Below are 21,258 nucleotides of genomic sequence, written 5' to 3'. Positions count from 1 at the left end.
GTGACCAGACTGAATTTTAGAAGAGATACCAGTATTTGTCCTCTTGCTCAACTGTATGCATTCACAACATACATGCTGAATTTGATATACTACTTGATGAAATCTATGCTACTCTGGGATACTGAATTATTCACATATCATCTGCCTTGAGTACCAGGATCCCCTTGGAAGCAGCAGGTCCAGAACTCTTATTTCTGCTCAGAAAGCAGACATCTCAGGATCACCTGGATTACAGCAGGCTCAATGTCTCCTATTATACAGGACTTACGACATACAGTTCAACTGGAATGGCTCTACTTAATATTGGGCAACATGACACTTAACACAGCAGCCAGGCCATTTGCTGAGGAAAAAGCAGCAAAACCACAGACAGCAGTATTTGTCACTCTTGCTTTCTTATTGTTAATAAATACAGTTGCACAGCAAGAGTCTCAAAAACACTAAAAAAAAAAAATCAAATCAAAATCAACCCCTCAGAGTAGATTGCACAGTGCCAGTATTTTATCAGACTCCCTTCTGCACTGGGAAATTCCTACTTACAAATTCAATTTACTAAACAAAGCAAGAACATTAAAGAAGGTTTAAAAGACCAAATGAAAAAAAAAAAAAGAAATTGATTACTAACTCTTGCAGAACTTCTCAAAACTCAGCACATTCAACAGAAGGAATGTGTTCCAGTCAGATCCTGTATTGAGCAAGAAATACGGCACTAGCGCTCCTTTTTCCAAGTGTTCTGTAACAGCCAGAGTTGAGGTTGAAAGTTGAAAAGAGCTGGTCTTCAGCAGAAAAGCCAAACTCATGTACAGCACCAGCCTTACAGGGTAAATTGAGTTCTCTTTTCCCATATTTTGTACTTTATTCTAATGCAGTCCTGATATTAGATTAGCATCTGCACTACAGACCTTAGACTGGGAACTAATAAAGTTATCCACCCAATCTCTCCATCTCTGAGTCAGTGACTTTCTTTTTCATTTTAAATAATTATAACAATGTCGCCTGTTTGTTAGAAAAATAGAGCCTTTATATATTCATAGATAATTGCTTATACCCAGCACCCAGTGATACATTCTAATTACTTTTCACACCTTGCCTGTGAACAAATCTTGAACTTTTTAGTGTTTTTAACTGCAAGACAACAATGTAGCCAGAGCACTGACACCCTGACTGCTGAAACTGCGCCTAGGATGAAATTTAACAAGCAGTTCTGCTAATGCATTTTGCAGTGAGGAACTTCAGCAAAACTCAAGAAGATCCAAGGCCTCCACCTCAGATCTTGTGCTGCAATAGTGACAAGTGCTGCATAGATACATGCTAGAATAACTCAATCCAGAAATCAAAAGTAATCAAAAGTCCCTTATTTCAGTTGGCTTCTGTCACACACTGAACTATAACAAATAAAAGATCTGTACTCTGTAACAGCCTCAATGACATAGTTGCATTGCTTGACCCAGCTTCTTTCAAGCTCGACCCTGTTCTGCACATGCTGGGCAACCGTTGCCGTTTGCCTCACTGAGGTCATTCTGCTTTCCATTATGTTAAATGGACAAATTTTGCAGTCCTTTGTCAAAACCGCTACCTGTTTCAGCGCGATGTTGCTCCTAGCAGGCAGAGCTGGAGTGACCAGCATCTTTAGGAGACAGGGTGCTGTCTGCGACAACAGTAGCTAGGCAACTCTTTGGACCGTCAGTATTTGTTAGGGAAGAGATTTCTTTTTAATCAGCAACACACTGAACAAGAACATAACCGAGGGAGATTAAGCTGTGAGAATTCAAAAAGAAGTCAGCCGTGTCAGCAACTATCTGATAAATGCACCAGATACCTGGTAGTAAAGGCAAAAGCTTGTGCCTAAGAAGGGATCAAGTTTGAGGCCTGATTTCAGGCCTGGCCTAATAAATACCTAAAGCGCATACTGAACTTCAGCCATGAATTTCAATGGCATTACAGACTTGTCTTGTGATTAAAAAATGAGCATTGTTGTAACTGGGGCCCCTTTCCAGAAGTTGAGGCAGGCCTCTTTACTAATGGCCTGAGGAAGAGGAGGTCAATTCACCCCCCTCGTAGTCAGACCCATGAGCAGCTGTATTTGATACTATGGTGTGTGGGGCACTGACTTGCTAGAGGTCGGGACCAAGCTGTCACGGAGAAGTACGTATCGCTGAGGGCAAGGGAAGGTTCAAAGTGCAAAGTATTAGCTTTAGCAACCCCACATGCGAAGGCTCGTGTCATAATCTCAATCCTCTTCCATCTTCCCCACACGATGCTGGCCGGAGATGTGCAGAGCGTGCACACGTGCCCAGGGGAAGTAGTGGCCACACAGTCACCTATCTATGGAATGATCGACAAGGAGACAGAAAACAGTTAAAGCCTGTACTGGCAGAAGCTTGCCAAAACCAAAGCAAACTGCAAAGATCCAGCTACCGTGCTACTCAGAACTGCGGTAAAGCCAGATGACAACCTAGCTCTGAAAAGGCTATTTCTGTGCCCGTTCAACTGTGCCCCAAAGGATAAAAGCTGCAGAGCTGTGGCCTGCGTGTGTGCACAAGCGCCGTAACTGTTCAGCGTGCTACACAGCACGGATTACCTGCTCACCAACTCCCCTCATCAATGTAATTACCAGTTAGAGGTTTGTTTCTTGCTGCCTTAAACATATTGGCAAATTAGGAAAAATACATACAATAGAAAACCTCTAGGGCCCTTCATATCACATCAACATGATCTGTGGCAGCTGTCATGATCTCCGTGATGCCCCACTCAAGTTCTCCGTTTGGGCAACATCAGAAGAACCTCTCCTAACTGCAAGGGACACGACCGCTGGCACATGTGTTAATGTGGAACCTCTCAGTGCTGCGAGCCTGCAAGGACAGCCAAAGCCCGGCAGCACCACATGTTTTTGGTTGATTTCCTTCAACTACTCGCATGAAGTTCAGAGAGATGCTTAGCGTTTGTCCTCCTCAGAATCACTCCCCTGCGTTGAAATACAACAAAAAGCAGCTGTGTGGCGAGGTACCTTGTGGAACAGATAGCATGATATGTTTCTGGAACCCACATAATATCGTAAGGTATAAACAGTACCAGGGAGCTTTGATAAGATGACATATGGCATCAGAACTGTTTCCCTTGGTAAATAAGAGTGTGTACATAGCGTTAGCATGAAGACATGAGCATTTCAGACTCCCCTTTGGTTCAGATAATCTATGCCAAATTCAACCTTCGTGTAAGTAGGAATGACTCCAAATAAGTTATAAGAGTCACTCTTTATTATTAGTATTAATGGAATTGAATTTGGCTTTCCTTGCATGTGCCATTTGGAATAGTTTATTTTTCACATGAGGTTTGGCAGGGATTTCTCCAAAATAACTTCCCCCTAAACCTACCCCCAGAAGCCAGCCTGTAAATTTCAAAATCCTTCTGCTTAGTTTGAACGGCTCTTGAGAATGCACCCTAATCTGAAACCTTCATTGAAGGAGCTAAGTAGTGACCATAAGAAGTTCTTGATTGGTAAGTTAATCATACATCCTAATAAAATGTTTTACATACTCTCTTAATTAATATTTTAATAACATATACACAAGTATTTCCAATCCATGGATTTCAAAGCAGCTATACTTTAAGAAGTTACTGTCTTTTTTTTTTTCCTTTTAAATTCAATGTTTTCTACTAATAGTCTGTGGGCTCAGAAAGTCTGGAATTCACAGCAGTTTCTGCTATATGGTTTCACATAGTACATAAAATTGTCAGCTTCTCCCATTGCACTAGAAGACAGGAATGTTATTATTCTAGAAGTTGGAATTTTGGTTTTTAACCATGGTCCAACACAAACGTCTGTGCGTTTTGGGAACCTAACCTATTTGAAATGCAACATCCTGAACCTGGAATTAATTGATCATGAAATGTACAAACAGCTCCTTATTCATCCTGAAGCAAGCGTAGAACCCTTTGACACATTATGGAAAAATAATGCAGTTCTTAACGCTCCTTTTTTTGTTCTGGTTGATTTTTAGGCTTGGATCCCTGCCAGGCACACAATAAAGTACTTGGCCTTTAACACAGACAGGCATGATTCTTCTTTCATACTCTCAACTGGGAACTGACAAAACTCGGTACATTACAGATCTGTTTCAATCAAAATGTTCACAGCTAGTACCCAGAGACAGGTTTTCTTATATCTTTAGGTTACTTATCAGCTTGCAAATCTGATCTGCAAATAAGGAAAAGGCTTTTAGAACCACTTAACATAAGTTTCGGTACAGTGAAGTGGATGCGGTCACTAACAGGTGAAGAATTATTTGCAATGTGGCCGGTGTTACACGCAGCCCTTCAACATACATAAAAAAGACAAAGTTTCAAGGATTTACTGCCACCCTGAAGGAAAGAATTGATGCTTTAAGTAACTGGATTTGTACAAAGTCTGTAAGACAATCCAAGTAAATCCTCAAATAGATGATTAATTCCTCATTATTTAAATGCCCTTAAATACAAGTGCAGATGCGAACTTCACAGCTTTGTCTTGACAGCTCCTTCGCTATTTCTCATGATCAGCTATTAGGCTGTGATTCTAAAGCCCTGAAAAAGAGTGCCCATGAAAAAGCTCTCCAACTCCTAGGGAGACGAAGTTCTTGCAGTTTATTGCTCACATAGCTCTCTCAGGGTCTGACTGATACTACAGTATATGATAATACTACATAAACATATTATGCCTCTTTCTGTAGACCCAAATTAGGTTTGTACAGGATATGTTCATGAGTGCTTTGACTATCTGATGTCCCACTAAGACATGAGCATTTATGCATATCCCTAAAATCTGTCTTGAGCTGATACTTCCCAATATACCCTAGCTGTCGGAAAATTTTAGGGTAATCTCACATTACACTGATAACAACAGGCATTCATTTTCCTAGACAATATTTATACTTATCATCAGCCTGTCCTTTGGTTAACTAGCTGAGGTTTACTTTAAGTCTTGTGATCAACCCTATAGAATTTGGCTTATCATTTATCTTAGTTATAAACCTGAAAGTGGGGTGGCAGGGACAGGGAGCAGTCCAAACCATGCAAAACTCAGCAACAAACCAAAGCACAAAGGCACTGGGAAAAGAATTTCAAAGGATATGGCTCTATAGCACAGACAGTGCTATACATGCCTCTGTTTATGGAGACACACTAAACTGAATTATTCAGTTACAAAAAGAAAAAGAACAGGCTGTGGGGAAGGGAGCGCAGAATGAAGGCGCAAGAGAGCAAAAAATTCATCCAGCAACAGATGAGAAGAACAGAGGAGAATTGGAAAATGGACGCAGGGGGGAGGAATGGATGATGAGAAAATAGCAGGCCCATTTAAAATGAATTTTTGACCTTATTTTTAAAACATTTATGGATCCCAATTGCCTGTCATGAGATCATTTTCCCTTACAATGCTAGCTTTTCAGCCGGCTCTGCACTTTAACTTGATTTATCCCACTTTTTTTAAAGTAGATTGTTAGAAATACCCCTTCTATTAGAAATTCTGTCCCATTACAGTGTCAGCTAAAGGCCACTTGTCAATGTCAGCTTTATCAGATAGAAATTTGCCTCATGAGTTCTCAGATACTTTTTTGGAGGACAAGACCCAGGGTCCATTTCTGAGACTGTTGATTTGCGATGGGATAGTGTCTTCTCAAATTATCCTCTGTTATTTCCCAACTTATCTGCATGTTTCATGAGATGGTGGGAAGCGATTACAGCAGCTGCTGTACATTAGAAAGAGATCTTATAGGAAAGCTGGCTTAGGTAAAACAGCTGACTGACAAAAGCATAGAAAGAACTAATCGAGTATTAAAAATACATAGGGAGACCCAGCATCTCCCTTCCAGCTGCAGCTTCCCTGGTGTCATAACCTCCTGTGGGAAGGAAGAAAACTTATACCAGAAATTTCTTCCTCCTCCTCCGCTGTCTGTTGTCTCTTTAAAGAAAGACCTGACATTCTGAAGATTATTCTAAGTTTTTATTGATTTACAATTATGCAATTAGTCATCAGCATGTCTCTCCACGGATGAGTAAAGGTAGAAAAAAATCAGCTGTTGTTCAATCTGTGTTACCACAGTACTGCTGAGGGTCAGCAGCCCGAGGTGGAAAAGATGACATTGCTTAGAAAGTATCTTGAGGACTCTCCTGGCAAGATGTTTTGAGACATTTGTTTTCTTTTTAGTATTTTGATTCTATTTTTGTTCCTTCTTTTCTGTCTGAATGGATTGATGTAACATATGTGGTTTAAGGGTAAAACTACATGCAAGAGTAGAAATTTCAGCCAGGAGTAGAAAGAGAGCAAGCTGTGGCCACAGTATTTTCCAGACTGAAAGACAGTGCCTATGAAAGCAAGGCTGGATGGATCAGTGGATGATATTGTTGCAGTGAAGAGACCAGAAGTCTCTGAAATTTGTAAACCACTTCAACAAGAGGAACTGTTTCAGCAACAAACTTCAGAGTATTAAAGCCCTCAAGGTGGACTCTGATTTTTGAGCAGACTGCCATTCCTCACAACAAAAACATTTAAAAATATTCTGCATTGGAGGGCAAAAAGAAACAATCCTGGTGCCACTATTATGAATCAATTCAAGATTAAGATACTTAAGGGTCCCTTTCAGGTGCTCTGATTAGGACAACTTGCCTCACAGGAAAAGCAAAGCTTTGGAAATCGGTAATCTCTGTGCATTATACCTAATAGGAAAGGCTTAGAAAGGATTACCTAGAAGAAACCTTTGTGAATCTTAGGAAGCTACACTGGACCATAAATCTCAACCTCCTCTGAGGATTAATAAAGCCTTATCAGTTTCTGATAAGAAGCAGAAATCCTCAGGCTGCTGAAGAGGTACCACTGGCCCAGTCTGGGGCCTCTGTCAGGACACTTATACCATACAATTTCAACAGAAAGACACATTTGATGCATATTCTCATTTTAGTTTACAAAAGCTACTCAGAAGAAGAATGGCAACTACATAGAAGCCCACATTTGGGTCACAAAATTTAAGGCAGTGGATTAAAGTTAACTTCTATGTTAACTGGAATGAATTATTTTGCTGAAGGTGACACTGTCGGTAATTGAATCAGAATAATATATACAACAACATTTTTTGGGTTAATGAACAAATATATTTGATAATTTATGTAAAAACACCCCTTTTAACTCTCTCTCTCTCTCTGTGAGTGCAATAAAGTCTAGTCTCACATGGGATTTTTTTGGACTACAACCCCAATCGTTGAAGATTTCACTTCAGCATTCACACTGATAGTTTGGAGGACATTAAAACCAACAATGTTAGTTCAAACTTTGAGTATATTTAGATTCTTAAGGTTTTAACATAACTCTGTCTCTTTCTACTAAAATTTCAAATTTAGCATAAACTGCATCTTATGGAAGTTACATTTTTGAATGTTGGTTGATTATAATTACTTCTAAGAGACAGAGTCCAACTCTGAAACCTGCTCAGGTGGAGCTCTTGAGTACCACAGCTGTGATTCCATAGACTATAGCTGTTGTGTTTCCAGTACTCTTGATTTAATCTCTGGTCCACCACAGGTTACTTTCGTAGTGGGGTAGATAATACGTCTCAGTGTAGTGTGACTCCTAGATGTAAAACAAGGAATACAGTATGTCTATAACAGTTCTATAGTGTTGGTAGAATACTTTAAGATCTTCTGATAGTAGATGAGCAAATTATTCCTTTTTTCACTTTATAAAACTTACTGAGGATATGTCATGGCCAGATTGCTACTGTCTAGTGTGCAGAACAAAGGGCAGGAACAGACATGCCTCCGTTTCCTTCCTCTCACTTTGCAGCTAAGTGCAGTGGGAGTCTGGCTCTTCTAACGCTCTCAGCCCAGGGAATCACTGGATGAACTGCCAGAGTACCATAAATCCTGCTGAAAAGCCTTGATGCTACCACATGTGACAAAGTTTGGCAATGACTCTGTATCTTGGGCCTAAAGAGAGGAAACCTGGGCCTAAATCAAACGCGGTGAACAGACAAGTTACTTTTAGCCAAGTTCTCATGGTAGTAATGTTTTCTTTGGTGGGCTGGCATTAAGGATTTCTCCATTCCTACAAACTCCCCCAAATTCATGTTAAGCTGATTTCTGGAAAACACAAACAAATCAGCACCTTCTGCTAACCCTGAATGCCACAAAAGCACTTTGCATCACATTGTGGACCTACCCAACGCTGGTCGTAATCAGACGGCTGTGTTCTTCCTTCATCGTCCTCATAGAAAGGCAAGCCTTCTCGCCTGGCCTGGTGGTACTCCTTCCGTAACTTCTGGATACGATCAGCATTCCCACCACTTGTGCAGCCACTGAGAAAAATAAAAAATGCTAAATAAAACACGTATGTACACACATCTCTAACACTGACCAGGTACCCATATGAGCACGCACACAGAATTGCCACACCTGAGACAAATGGATTATGAACGTCTGAGTCTCCTGACTTGCATAGTGCCCACTGGCCCATATCACCCTTATTTTTGCTTTCTTGTATTAATAAAGCTGATCAAATTGTGAACTGGATCCTCTTTTTTAAAAAAGGCTGTTCCTGTCCAAAGAACTTAACAATTCCAGTACAAGACAAGAGACAACAGATGGATGCAGACAGATGGGGGAGCACAAGGAAACTTTTAACATTCCTATGAGCAGCTATAAATGGCTATCATATTTTAATAATAATGATGATAAGCTGCCAAAAAATGTTTCCTTTTGCTCCCATGCTAAACGTGGAATTTCCCTAAAATTATGTTTATTCAAGGTAAAGAATAAACTATATTTACAGAGAAGCACAGAAAAAAGTTTTATCTTATAAAAAACAACCTCCCTCCCAATTATACAAAGAACTAAGACATCAGCCATGACAATACAGGGGAGGCAAGAAGGAGAGATGGGAAAGCACACTATCAAATCTTGACACCATTTTTTTGAAGTAGTAATTAAACAGTAATCCACAAAGACTCACTTGTACGTTGAACTGCATATACTGCAAACTGCTGTGGTAAAGCTAGTGGAGTTGCTTAGTTTACCATGTTAAACTCATGCCTGTCTTTGACCCTGGTGAGCCTTCCAAAACCTTACAGCTGGCCTTGTACAACTGTGGAAGCTCAAGCTATACCTGGAAGGATTAAAAAAAAAAAAAAAATCCTGAAAATGCCTAAGAATCAAAAAAAACCCCCAAAAACCCAGCCACATTTAAAATAAATAAATTAAAAGTTTCCTGCAGCTATTTCCAGCCCTGCTCTAGTCAGCACTGGGGTGAACGCTGACTGTATGGCTCAGTAGCATTTACTGGCATTCACAGGGAGTTGTCATAGAATTTATTTGTGGCTGCTTCTAAACTCAGAGCATTGTTATTGCAGCACATCATCATATCTTCTCTTAATCTGCAACCTTAACTCTGCCTCACCAACAGTGGGCTATAAAGATACAGATTTATTCACATGAGCACAGATTCTGTGGAGCATCTTGTCACACTGTACTTCACTATGAGTATGCTAGAATCTAGGGAAGCCTTTTATAGGATTTGCATAGCAAACAGAATTTGGAAAGCACATACAAAAGATTGGACATAAACTTATCAGTTCAATAAGTAGTTTCTAGTACCTACTAGCAATCTAAATTGGTTGGAAATTAATTACCAATAAAGGGAAATTCCACGTAGGGTGCAAATGCAACTGAATATGCAGCCAGGATTGGAAACGTTTACTTGCAGCATCAGTAGATTTCCACGAAAAACTGAACAAATTACTTGCCTTCCCTGGATCCTAAGTTACCCAGCCCATCTACTCTACAAAGTCCCAGAGGTTTTGAGCTTCTCTGGCTGACTTACCAAGCTCTTCCAGAGCATACAAAATTTTTCTTATGATCTGCCAAGATAGTGCAGAAAGCTCACATAAACTCTACGGACTATCGAAGAAAAAAAGTAGTACCTTCCCTTTTCCCTTTGATTACTTCCACAGCTAAATGCCTTTGTTCCTTGCACAATTTCTTGTCCAATAGTGGAGAACCATTTCCAGTTTGCAAAACACTGGAATTGAGGACTAGCTAATGGGGGCTATCACTTAGAACGCTGAAGCTTGGTCCACAGCTCATGAGCAACATGATACCTGTGAAATCCCCTGACTTCACTTGTGAGTACAGATAAAGCATTTAATTAGGGCTGCTAACATACCGATAAGGCCCAAAGTACTGTCCCTGTTGCTTTGCCAACATCATTACCCAAAGCAGCACTAGCTAAGAGAGGGAAACACTGAAATGCAGGCAAGAGGTCTAGTTTGATTCCAGCCGATCTGTCTCCCTGCAGCTCTCTGCAAACTCTATTAGCACCTGCCACCAGTGGCCTAATGGCCACATACGCACTTTCTACCTCCAGGTGTTTTTGCTGAAGAGGTAATCTGAAAATACCATACAGTTTTGTTTCTTTTTCCTTTTTTAAATGAAATCTGAGACTGAAATATTGTCAGAGGCAGTAAGAGCAGCCTGTGCTCCATTTGCTGCAGATCTCCTGTAGGTGAACTTCCTTCTGCTTAAACCCACCTAGCCAGCAAGTGGAAGTAGGTGCTGCAAAGGTGAAGCTGATTATACACATTAAAAGACTGGCCTGACAGTTTTTTCTTTGGCAAACCTCTGCCACCTCGTATTAAAGTACAAACCCTAACCATGAGAATAAGAAGGAACGTTTGAATGAAAGATAGCAGCACATGGAAAGTTATCCATCTGGATTAGTGTGAAAACACAAGCATAATCTCTGTGGAAACAAGGAGCTCCGTGAAGTCTGATTTCCTGTGCTTCTCTCCTGTGGGTTCTCTGGTGTCCAATAATGGGACTGAGTTCACACTGCAGCATTTCTCCCCAGCAAGGAAGGGTGTTTGCCTGGGCCTCTCTAGCAGGCTGCTTATTTTCATGAAACTCAGCGATCCGGTATCTTTTGAACATCAGATCACCTGTCAAGTCTGGTCCAAAATGGCCAGCAGGTTCAGAATTTGTTAGAAAAGTGGGGGGAACAGGTTGGAAGAGGGCCGGTCAGTACATAAGCTTTGTTTTTGCAGAGAACAGTTAAAGCTCCACAGCTCTTCCCCCGCCCCCCCCATCACTGTTTATAGGCACAAATGTAAAAGACATTGGCTTTTGAAAGAGCTGCAGTCTAGCTTACCATGGAAGTTTTACCCAATCCCGAGTAATGCGAGATGAGTATGATGCCCTGTGCAATGCTCATGAAACAGTTCTGAATTTCAAGTTGGCTCCTGACAATTATGTGAATATATGAACCACATTCAAACTCACCAGATGAATTCAATCAGCGCTGTGCAAATATCGCATACATAATCTATTAGTTTACCCCAAAGAAACTGAAGCATTGAATTCAAACAGAATGAAGTAATCAGTAATAAAAAAAAGAAACTGATAAGGCAATATTAAAAAAAAAAAAACAACACAATTTTCCAAGATTTGCAGAGAAGATCATACATTGACTGTAAACTATTCTCCCATCTGCCTATAAATACATAATTAAAAAATATTGGTTTGATCAGATAGCAGTTCTCAGACAGGGAAACAGCAGACGAATACCAGTTCAAATGTTTCGGATGCATGATTATTTATACTGAAAAGGAACTTGAACTTACAGAAGAAATATAAAAACAATACTCCAATCTAAGCCAATTTATATTAAGGAGACTTATTGAAGCTTTTCACCAAGCCTAGTAAGTACAGCAGACAGATTTCTTTTACAGTAGCTTTACATTTAACGTAGCGCTCCCTCGTTGAGGAGATATAAATATCACAGTCCTCATCATATCTACAATTTTGTGCACAACTCGCTTCCCTGACATGGCTCCCTGTGCTATATGTTCTTCAGAGAACTGTGCAACCACACAGTTGCCATTTCCCTCCACCACCACGTGTTCCAGGCTCCAACATTTAATCTACCCATGGACTTCTCCATCGTCACAAGACTGTAAGCGAACCATCCACTCTGCATTTTACAATTGATTTCAGAATGATTTCCTAAAATTGTGCTACATGTAAGGAGAATGATTCAGAAGCAGCTGACACTGGGATAGAGCCTGAAGATTTTTGGGGAGGTTCTTAAATAGTGTCTAAGTTGGGGGGGGAGGGGGGAAATCTCTGAAAAACTTTACAAAGAGTTTAGCGAAGACTCGGATGCCGATTTCAAACAACTGTAACAAAACCTGTCCAAAATTCCAAGCCACAAACAACCTTAAGAGAAGTTCAGCAGTTCTTCAAATAAGCTGCACACACTGCAAGGATTTTTTGGGGAAATAGGAAAAGTAATAAATAATCTTATATGAACACTCAAAAGAGGCAAAAAGCACATTCCTGCCAGCCATTCTGTAGTTTTGCTAGATACAATCTTTACAAACCAAAGCTGTCTCCTGGCCTGGGAGAAAAAGCAAAAAAAAAGTCTGAGTGATCGTTTTAACCCATGCTGCTGGGGGGCTGTACCACCAACTAGACAGACGACGGCCAGAACTCCCCACCATCTGCCCTGGGCTTGAATCTGTCAGAGGCACTCTACAGGTTCCACCCTGCCCACTGCGACTGTAAAGGGACCTGCTACGAAGCAGCCACTGAACCGATACAGTTGGAATAGGCATCCCAAAACAAAAAGGAAACCGTAAGTTGGCATAGATTTAGCTTCAAGTTATTTCCAGCATTATGTAAAATACGACTGTGAAATTTCATCCCGTCATCTCTGAAGAGATAGACAAGCACCACAGCAATAACCTTATACACCCAATATGACAGACAAGGTTTTTTTTTTTTTTCCAAAGAATCGAACCATCATAATCAGTATTTAATACATATAGCTCAGGCTTTGCACAGTAAAATCTCCTCTCTGTTCTTCCTCTGAGTTGCTAATCTATGTTTCAACCATTCAGGTTAAAACTGTCATTTTTTAAATTAGCGACTTACTGCAGCTCCCTAGATAATACAAAATTAAAAACAAGTGTTGCACACACAGAGTAAGATGAACCACTTAAAGCTGTATATAAACATACATTTAAAGAGGCAATAAACATTTTGTTTCCAGTGGTTTTCCTAAACACATTAATATTGCACAGGGCTTTTTTGCCAGCCACTTCTTTCAAACGCTGATTTCACCCAGCTGACTGTCAGCCTCTAAACAAACAACTGGTGCTTCCAAGTTAAAAAAAAAAGAGAGAAAAAGAAAAATTATTCTTTTTGCAAATTTTCCATGAACAAACAAATCCAAGACAAAATGTGATTCACAGACTCAAGAGGATGGACAATCTTCCATTCACAATCTGCTATAAAATGAAACTAATTTTATAGACTGAAAGGAACATAGTGGTCTGCAAAGACCATAGAATCTTTGGGTTGACAGGGACCTTTTAATGTCATCTAGCCCAACCCCCCTGCAGTGAGCAGGGACACCTTTGACTAAATCAGGTTGCTCAGAGCCCCGTCCAACCCGATCTGGGATGTTTCCTGGAACGGGGCATCTACTACCTCTCTGTGCAACCTGTGCCAGGGTTTCACCACCCTCGTTGTAAAAAATTTCTTCCTTACAGCTAGTCTAGATCTACCCTCTTTTACTTTAAATCCATTACCCCTTGTCCTATCGCAACAGGCCCTGCTAAAAAGTCTGTCCCCATCTCTCTTGTAAGCCCCCATATAGTACTGGAAGGCTGCAATAAGGTCTCCCCGGAGCCTTCTCTTCTCCAGGCTGAACAACCCCAACTCTCCCAGCCTGTCCTCACAGCAGAGGTGTTCCATCCCTCTGAGCATTTTTGTGGCCCTTCTCTGGACCTGCTCCAACAGGTCCATGTCTTTCCTGTGCTGAGGGCTCCAGAGCTCGACGCAGGACTCCAGGTGGGGTCTCACCAGAGTGGAGCAAAGGGGCAGAATCACCTCCCTCGACCTGCTGGCCACGCTTCCTTTGATGCAACCCAGGATATGGTTGGCCTTCTGGGCTGTGAGTGCACATTGCCAGCTCATGTCCAGCTTTTCATCCACCAGAAACCCAAGTCTTTCTCAGCAGGGCTGCTCTCGATCCCTTCATCCCCCAGCCTGGATTGATACTGTACGGTATAAGGGAGTCAAAGACAGCATGTAAAATTATCTTTCACTTAGAGTAAAACTTTAATTTTGAAGTTATAACAAATAAATATTTGAGTACATTACTCTTTCAGTTCCAGCCCTTGTACTTCTACCCTGAAGTATAATGTTGCTTATGAAGATATTTCTGCAACCTCAACGGTAAGAGGGAATGAAAAAATGGTGGGAAGCAATAAAAAGAAAATCAATGATAAGAACATAATTCTACAATAGTTTAACTTTCATCTTTGTCAACCAAGAGAAAGAGAGTTTAGGAAGAAATGAACATTTGTTGTTTTCATATGCACTTGAGTAAGTGAATGATATTGCAATGAAAGATTTGTCAGAAATACCTTGACGACATCACTGGTATTGCCTTGCAGGCTCAGGAATCATCTTTTATGTTCAGCCAGAGTGAGCCTAGGTTTTGGCTACACACACCCCATGGTGAGGACCCAACTTAAGAACAATGTCTTTCTAGCTACTGGAACCATGCAAGTGGTTTTATGGGTCTCCATAACACTTGCTTTCTTGCTGTGGGCAGGAATATACTGTATGTATACACAGTTACTGTCTTTATCAATGGAGAGGGGCCCCAGTAGGACATGTGATTTGGAAACCTGTGCAAAGTGACTGGGAGGAAGACTTTGAGCCCAGTTCCATTTAGACAGGACTATCCTGAGAGGGTCTGTATAGACAGGCTGACATGAGGAGCATTATATGGATATGTTTCTCCCTATTCATATGTATGTAACTACATATAAAGTCAAGAATCCTAAATAAACTGCAGGAAAGCAAACTACACTGAAGAAGCTATTTACGCTTATTTGAACTTGTATACTAAAGTCCCTGAGTCTTAATCTGCTTTACGATGTTCGTAACTGTGCTTCAGTGGAACAGACGCTGTCACCTTTCGATTCTTTAGGCCAGCATAAAAGCAGTACAACCACTTTTGTCCAAAAGGTCAAAGACTCCTAGGGCAGCACATGACTACCATTTGTCTGGATGTAAATTGAGTCCTATTGACCCTGTAACATCACTACTGACCTCTTGACATTAGAAGCTTAGTGGAAAGAGAGAAGATGATATTTGTAGGTTCCTACAGACTCATTAGGGAGAAAGAAGGAAAGAGAACCTTGCATGATGTGAATTAGCAGTGTCATTAACCTTTTCTTTCCCCAAATAGCTCATAATATGTGTACAGAAGCCTCAAAGAGATCAACAGATTTCTATCACACTCATTTTTTCTAAACTTTACAAAATATCTCTCAGTGGCTTGACATTAAGCATCCTTTTATGTTTCCCTCCTTTCACATGACATATACCACCTTTTCCTGTTTGTCATGGCACATGGCCTAGACATTCAGATGAGCACCACCTTTTCAATCCAGGCCACTTCTCACATCCATTACAGCTTACAGTTGACTACAGCTGGCCAGAAATAATGGGAGGTATAGCCTAATTTGTTGCTTTACAGAAACAAAATTAGCACACTGAGGTTTAACTTCACCATAACATCAGATACAGTATGTGCTATTCTAACAGAAACAGGTTATTTGCAATCAAGTAGGAAAGAAAAAAGGGGACATTTTCTTGTTTGTAGCCAGCTTGTCTTTACTTCAAAGAAAAGGTGTGCTTTTTTTTCCCTCCTTTTTTCTGCTCAACTTATTGTGTCTCATCAAGGAAGGCAATCACCAGATTTTAACTAATAATAATAAAAAGATGCCTTACAGTTCAGGCTGGTTAATGGCAATGTCTGTTTCTGGCATGTGACCAGGTTTACTGCTGTCTTGTTGATCCGAGATGTGCACGTGTCTCCGAAGGGCTAGGAAAGCAGGGAGATTAGGGACTCGGCTGCTGACAACAACCAAACTCTCTATAAACAATACACAATGAAAATAATGAAAAACAGATTTTCCTGGTATTTTCAGTAGCCTCTAGACAATGCAACAGTTTCTGGTTTCTTCACTAAAGATGATATCAATTATGCCTTTTATCCATCATGCAGAAGTCACGTGTGAGGCATAATTGAGGTCCTTCTCTCCAAGGTAATTTCTTCTGGATTTACACGGTAAAGTACTTAAATTGCCTTTTTTGGCACTTTGTATTACAACACAGCTTGGGAGGGGGTATTTTACTTTACTGATGTAAAGCAGCTGGCATATTTACAATAGATAGGTCACATCAACACAGAGCAGATTTTCAGCCCTCCAAACTCCATTTACAGCAGCTTTAACAATTCAACAAAGCAAATGCTGAATGCTAAACTCTTGTGTGGAAATGTAGCTCTATTTCTTAATGGCTATTACACCTGCTTGCAACTGCCAGCTAGTGTGTTGGTTTTTTTTTTTGCTTGCTGACTATTGCTTTTTGCACTACAGTTTAATAAACTTATCGCTAAAGCTGAAATAATAAGTACTTTACAGACTTCCAATGAGTTAGCCATTCATGAGTCCCTCAGGAATTCCCTTTAGCACACACAAAGCAAAGGCAGGAGGAAGAGAAGGTGACAACTCAGTGTGGTCTTAATTTCTGCGCTCCCTTGTGAAGAAAGAATCGAGGATCTAAGAATTCGCTCACAGTAGATGCTGCTGCCCATGTTCTAAAGCATTTTGTTGAAAACTACAAAGCCTGGAGTAACTCTCCATCTTCTCCCAGAAATTACCTCTCCATATTTCACACTGGAGACTGTATCCCCGCTCTTCGTTACACCCATGCAAATCTATGCCACTGGCAGCGTGGCAGCAACTAGTCCTCTGTGGGGTGTGTTTTTATAATACCTCACCTAGGTAGAAATGAGGTAGAAATCTCAACCTCAACTCAAAAAAAAAAAGTTTCTGTGTCTGTAGTCCTGTTACAGATATAGTTTACATTTCTAAAAAGAAAAAGAATTAATTTATACCATGTGCAAAGTATCAGGAAAAAGCACAGATCTCATAGCCAAAATACACCCTTACTGTAAAGTTGGCTTTTTTGAGTGTTTTTAATGAATGGTCACTACAAGGATAACATTAATCCAGCATAAGGACTTTTACGGGAAAAAAATACAAATGTAATTTATCTTTTTTAACTGTCAGCTGCATTTCTAAAGCTTTAAAGTCTGTAGCTTCCAGCAGCCTTTTGTCTTTCTGCCATGGCAGGGATATCTTGGACAGCTGTAAGAGCTTTGTAAGCTATCTTTCTCAAAATCCATTAGCTAATTCAAGGAACCTAATTAGAGCTGCCATTTTGATGGAGCATATTGAATGCTCTGTATAAACTAGTAACACCATCAATGTTTATTAAAAATTGCAAGAACCGAAGCTCTCAGTTCCATATAAATATTAATGGATGGATACGCAATACTTATTGAAATACAGTCTGTGTTGTGTCCGCAGAAATACACACAGGTATACTTACAGCCCAGTGTGATGCATTTACTCACAAAGGCTAAAGTACAGAAGCAAAACCTAGGGACAATTTTACACAAACTGTTGAAAATTGACCGGCTTCCATTTACACTATCCTTATGTGCATTAAAGGAAGCAAAGAGCACTAAAGATGATTTGTTTCTTGTGTTTTTCCTGAGTAGTGTGCTGACAATTTGGAGTGTATTTTGAGCTTACCTCAAGAATGCTCTCCAGCTGGAACCGTTTTATAGCTCCTCTTAAACCAGCCACTCCAATCACTGTACTTTGTAGACATTTACACATATTCCAGTACTACACTGTTTAAGGGCATCCAAAGATTCAAAGGGAATTTGCACTGTAGAGCTAAAACTCAAATTTTGCTGTAGACAGCAACAAAATTGGTGAAAGGAGCCAGACATCTGGAGCAATGCTCTCCTACGTTCTGCTGTGTAAAAGCTCAACTATAATGAAAAAGCAACTCACAGACAATGATATACAACACATGAAATACTGACCATTCTAAGAATATATCAGAGACCTAATTAGGTTAGGCTGTACAAGCATCTGCCTTTGGCTGCAGAAATAAAAAAGTTTTCTGGCTACTTCACAGCTTCGTTTTTAACTTGATACTTCATAAACGGAGCTGCAGAAAACCTCATATGTTACCATCTCAATCTGACGTACACTTTCATACGCATCTAACAGTGCCTGGATTCTATTTATATGTACAACTAAATATACGTGTGCAGAAAAATCATCAGATTTGCTACAGAAAGACAGCAGATGTTCTTATTAAGCCACTGGCACATACAAGGTGAAGCATGTGAGCCTTATAAGGAAAGCATTTAGCGTTCCAACTACAAGCTAAAGAAAAGCAAAGACAACAAATGAAGTTATTTCTAATGTATTTTACTAGCTGTGAGTGCAGTACACAGCAAAATGAAAGCACTGTTGAGCATGCTCGAATGACTCTTGTAACACATGGGGCTTCTCACAGAGGGGAGTATAATCCATACGCGCTCTTTGGAACGTCGTAGCTCCAATATAATGATCCAAAGTTCACTTCTGAATATATACTAAAATGACACACGAAGCATTTAACAGATGTGCAAGAGAAACACTTTTCATTATAATTTCTACATTGGAGTAGTGCAAGGGGCTGAAAATTGTACGACGATCTTACCGTGGGGACAGCCCTGAAGGTAAATGCATTCTAGCTCTCCGATAGGGCCGTATTTCCAAACTGCACTGCGATCCCAGCAGTTTCACAGGAACACGCTCAAAAGTCAAAACATCAGTTACCACTAGCTTCTCTCAGGAATTATATATGGCAAATTTAGCTTGTGGTTATTGCTCAACAGAAACCCTGCCAGATGCTGAAGCGGTTGATGGATTTTGCAAAGTTCTGCCGCCTCCAAGGCCACCCTGCCTACCCTTCCAGCAGCCTCCCTCCTCGGGCACCTCTCCCCCGCGCAGCTGGGCTCCTCAGAGCACAGTTGTTTTGTTCGCATTCGCAAAGACTGGGGAGCGAACATTCCTTCAACTAGCTTTCATCGCAAGCTCCACATCAACAGAATTAAACACTTTATAAGCCGAACTGCATTTCGGAGAAATATTTCTGAACTCGGGGGCCTCAAGTTAACAGTGTAACTTTATTACTTTTTATTATGCAGGCAATGGAAGCTCCTGGGCTTCCGGACACGCACAGCTTTTCTAGCTCCTTCGTCTTACGGCTGCAGCTCCACTGCACCTCTGAAATTACTCCCACTTTTCCACTTGGAGAAGTCAGGGCTGAATTTCAGGTGTTCAAGATTGAAGGTAAGTACCACTCCTTTTCAGCAATAGTTTTGAAAAATGTTAAATTAAAATGGAAAAAAAATGAAGTAATGGAATCTTCAAACTACACACAATCGTTTCCTGGTGTATCTCACCTGGAAGAGGAAGAGCAAGCCTCTCTCTCTGCATTTGGCTGGGAAGTCCCAGAAATGCTAAAGCAAGTGCTCTGGTTCAGGCCCATCTCTCTCGCTACAGAATGACTCTCACACGGTTTCAACTGCCATGTTTAGAGACACACCTTTACAAGGCCTTTCACATTTGTTTTTGTCTTGCTCTCTTCATTCCCTTTTCTCATCCTGATGTTCAGCAATCTTTCCCTTCACACCTTTCAGCCAAGGATGCCAGTTTCCTCCGTCCATTTACTGGCTTCCCACACAAGCACGTCCCTGTCCCACACGCTGCTCCAGTACAGAAACATCTCCCCGATGTGCCCACGTCAGCACCTCTCTCTGCAGCACCCCTCGAGACCCATCTCCCAGAGGCGCTCCCCAAAGCAGCCTGCCGGTGACGGGGAGGACGCAGGTGGTGCGGGACACCCAACAGCACTTCTTCCTTTCTGCGCTGGTTCAAATGATTGCGCTCATGTCTAGCACACTAACAGAGCATTGAACTTGCAGGACCAGTAAACTCCCTCTACTCTGAAGCACCCGCTGATTGTCCACAACTTTGCCCTGACCCAGCACCCCTGCTTTATTCTCCCCATCCTCTAGCTGCTCCAGCAATTCTGCCTCTTCTCTGTTCCTATTCTTGGCCCGCCCCACCATGGCACTTCTTAGGATTCTGCACGCAAATCAGCTCACCCCTTCCCTGCCTGGAAGCTGAGGCGTAAGGGCGAGGGGACACTGACCATACCCCACTCACCTCATCCTCCCTTCCTGCACCAGAAACCTCTCTGGTCCCTGCAGCCAGGAGATCCCGCTGCTGGAAAAGCACGTCTAGGCTCTGGCAGTTCAGGACGAGCTCTTTTGGTGAAGTCAGCAGCCAAGTTTCTATCATGTGTGTGGGAAGTACTCTAAATCTTATAACTTAGTCAAATTGTCATCCTTCAAGGGGTGGCAAAAGGCACAGTCTGGTATAAGACTAGGCTGTGTTCCCTTCCTAAATATAAAGCCCTCGTTCCAGCGTATGGAAAGACTACAGCTTCTTACTGAAAGCATCAGATGCTGCTTATTTTTACTTTTTGCACAGACAAAACAACCCCTTGTCTTCCTCTTCCAGGCCCCCCCAAAACATCTGTCATCATGTTCCATAAAAACTCAGCTTCAGCCCACGTCCTACATAGCCATTTTCAACCCAAATGGTTGAAGACTGGTTATTAACAGGTGGAAATACAGTTTTCCACCAGAAGTCAGGCCAGCAACTCCCCTCAGGCAAGTGGCGCAGCCCGGGTTTGTATGGCTGTCCCCCTCCCTGCCCCGCAGGACAGCAGGCCGCCCGGCCCAGCGGCTGGCTGCGCGCTCCTGAAGGCAGCCGCTTTGCTCCTGGCGTCTGCGGGATGAGCAGCCCTTAACAACTGCAACACCTTTGAGGTACAGCCTGGTAAGCACACAGTACTCCTGCGTGTGCTCCAGATTAAGCTGCAGTCAGCTTAATGAGAGACTTAATTGATGAGTGCTACTTCCTTCACTTGTCCATTAAGATAAGTACAGCACATGGACATTTCAACCCATCAAAGACGAGAAAATGCATTAATTTTGGTTTTCTTAGAGCTGTTAATAAATCTGACACCGTCTGGCAGTTTTCTTCATTTCCTACCATTTGACAGATACTGTGATCACAAGTTACAGAAGATGTTTTTCCTCTGAAATTATCACTCTGGTAATAGAAGCCAGAAGGAAACTTTATCAAGATACCAAGAAGCTGAGTATCATTTTTATTTTTAACTTTATGCGGCTGGTTTGTGAATATCTCAATGTGATAAAAAAAATAAAATCCA

The 21,258-nt window shown here is 41.3% G+C and overlaps 1 protein-coding gene across 1 annotated transcript in view; it reads right to left on the bottom strand.

Moving 5' to 3' along the window:
* Positions 1–21,258, bottom strand: part of PARD3B (par-3 family cell polarity regulator beta) — a gene marked incomplete at both ends in the record, with an annotated part of 412,476 nt that overhangs the window by 39,005 nt on the left and 352,213 nt on the right. The window contains one exon of the mRNA XM_082001608.1: positions 8,189–8,324. Coding sequence (XP_081857734.1) covers positions 8,189–8,324 — 136 coding nt within the window. The remainder of the gene's footprint in view (positions 1–8,188; positions 8,325–21,258) is intronic.

The sequence above is a fragment of the Phaethon aethereus genome, assembly GCF_964289735.1.
Source record: "Phaethon aethereus genome assembly, chromosome: 6".
NCBI classification, from domain to species: domain Eukaryota; kingdom Metazoa; phylum Chordata; class Aves; order Phaethontiformes; family Phaethontidae; genus Phaethon; species Phaethon aethereus.
The sequence above is the reverse complement of the archived record's forward strand: the minus strand, read 5'-3'. Positions and strand labels throughout refer to the sequence as shown.